Genomic DNA, 302 nt, shown 5'->3' on the forward strand with positions numbered 1-302 from the left:
GCCCCACGGGGAGACCCCCAGGCAGAGCAGGGCTCCCCCCCCGGGAGCACAGGACTCCTCCCCTGGGAGCACAGGACTCCTTTGGGCCGGCCACGGGGTGCCAGTTGCTGGCTGATGAGGTCCTGGATAGCTCAAGTGTCCTGCCCGCCCTCCTGGGTGCAGTTCCCCCTCCCCACCCAACTCACCGCTCTCCTCCAGCTCCTTCCCATCCTTGTGCCACGTGATGCTGGGGGCAGGGAGGCCGTTCCTGCTCACGCACTGGGCGATCTGCAGGGGCAAAGGGAGCCTTGAGCACGAGGTGC

At 68.2% G+C, this 302-nt stretch overlaps 1 protein-coding gene across 1 annotated transcript in view; it reads right to left on the bottom strand.

Moving 5' to 3' along the window:
• The window catches only part of MCAM (melanoma cell adhesion molecule), a gene marked incomplete at its 5' end in the record, with an annotated part of 5,377 nt that overhangs the window by 4,218 nt on the left and 857 nt on the right, over positions 1 to 302 (bottom strand). The window contains one exon of the mRNA XM_008946582.1: positions 181 to 267. Coding sequence (XP_008944830.1) covers positions 181 to 267 — 87 coding nt within the window. The remainder of the gene's footprint in view (positions 1 to 180; positions 268 to 302) is intronic.

Source organism: Merops nubicus, unplaced genomic scaffold, assembly GCF_000691845.1.
Source record: "Merops nubicus isolate BGI_N331 unplaced genomic scaffold, ASM69184v1 scaffold27888, whole genome shotgun sequence".
NCBI classification, from domain to species: Eukaryota; Metazoa; Chordata; class Aves; order Coraciiformes; family Meropidae; genus Merops; species Merops nubicus.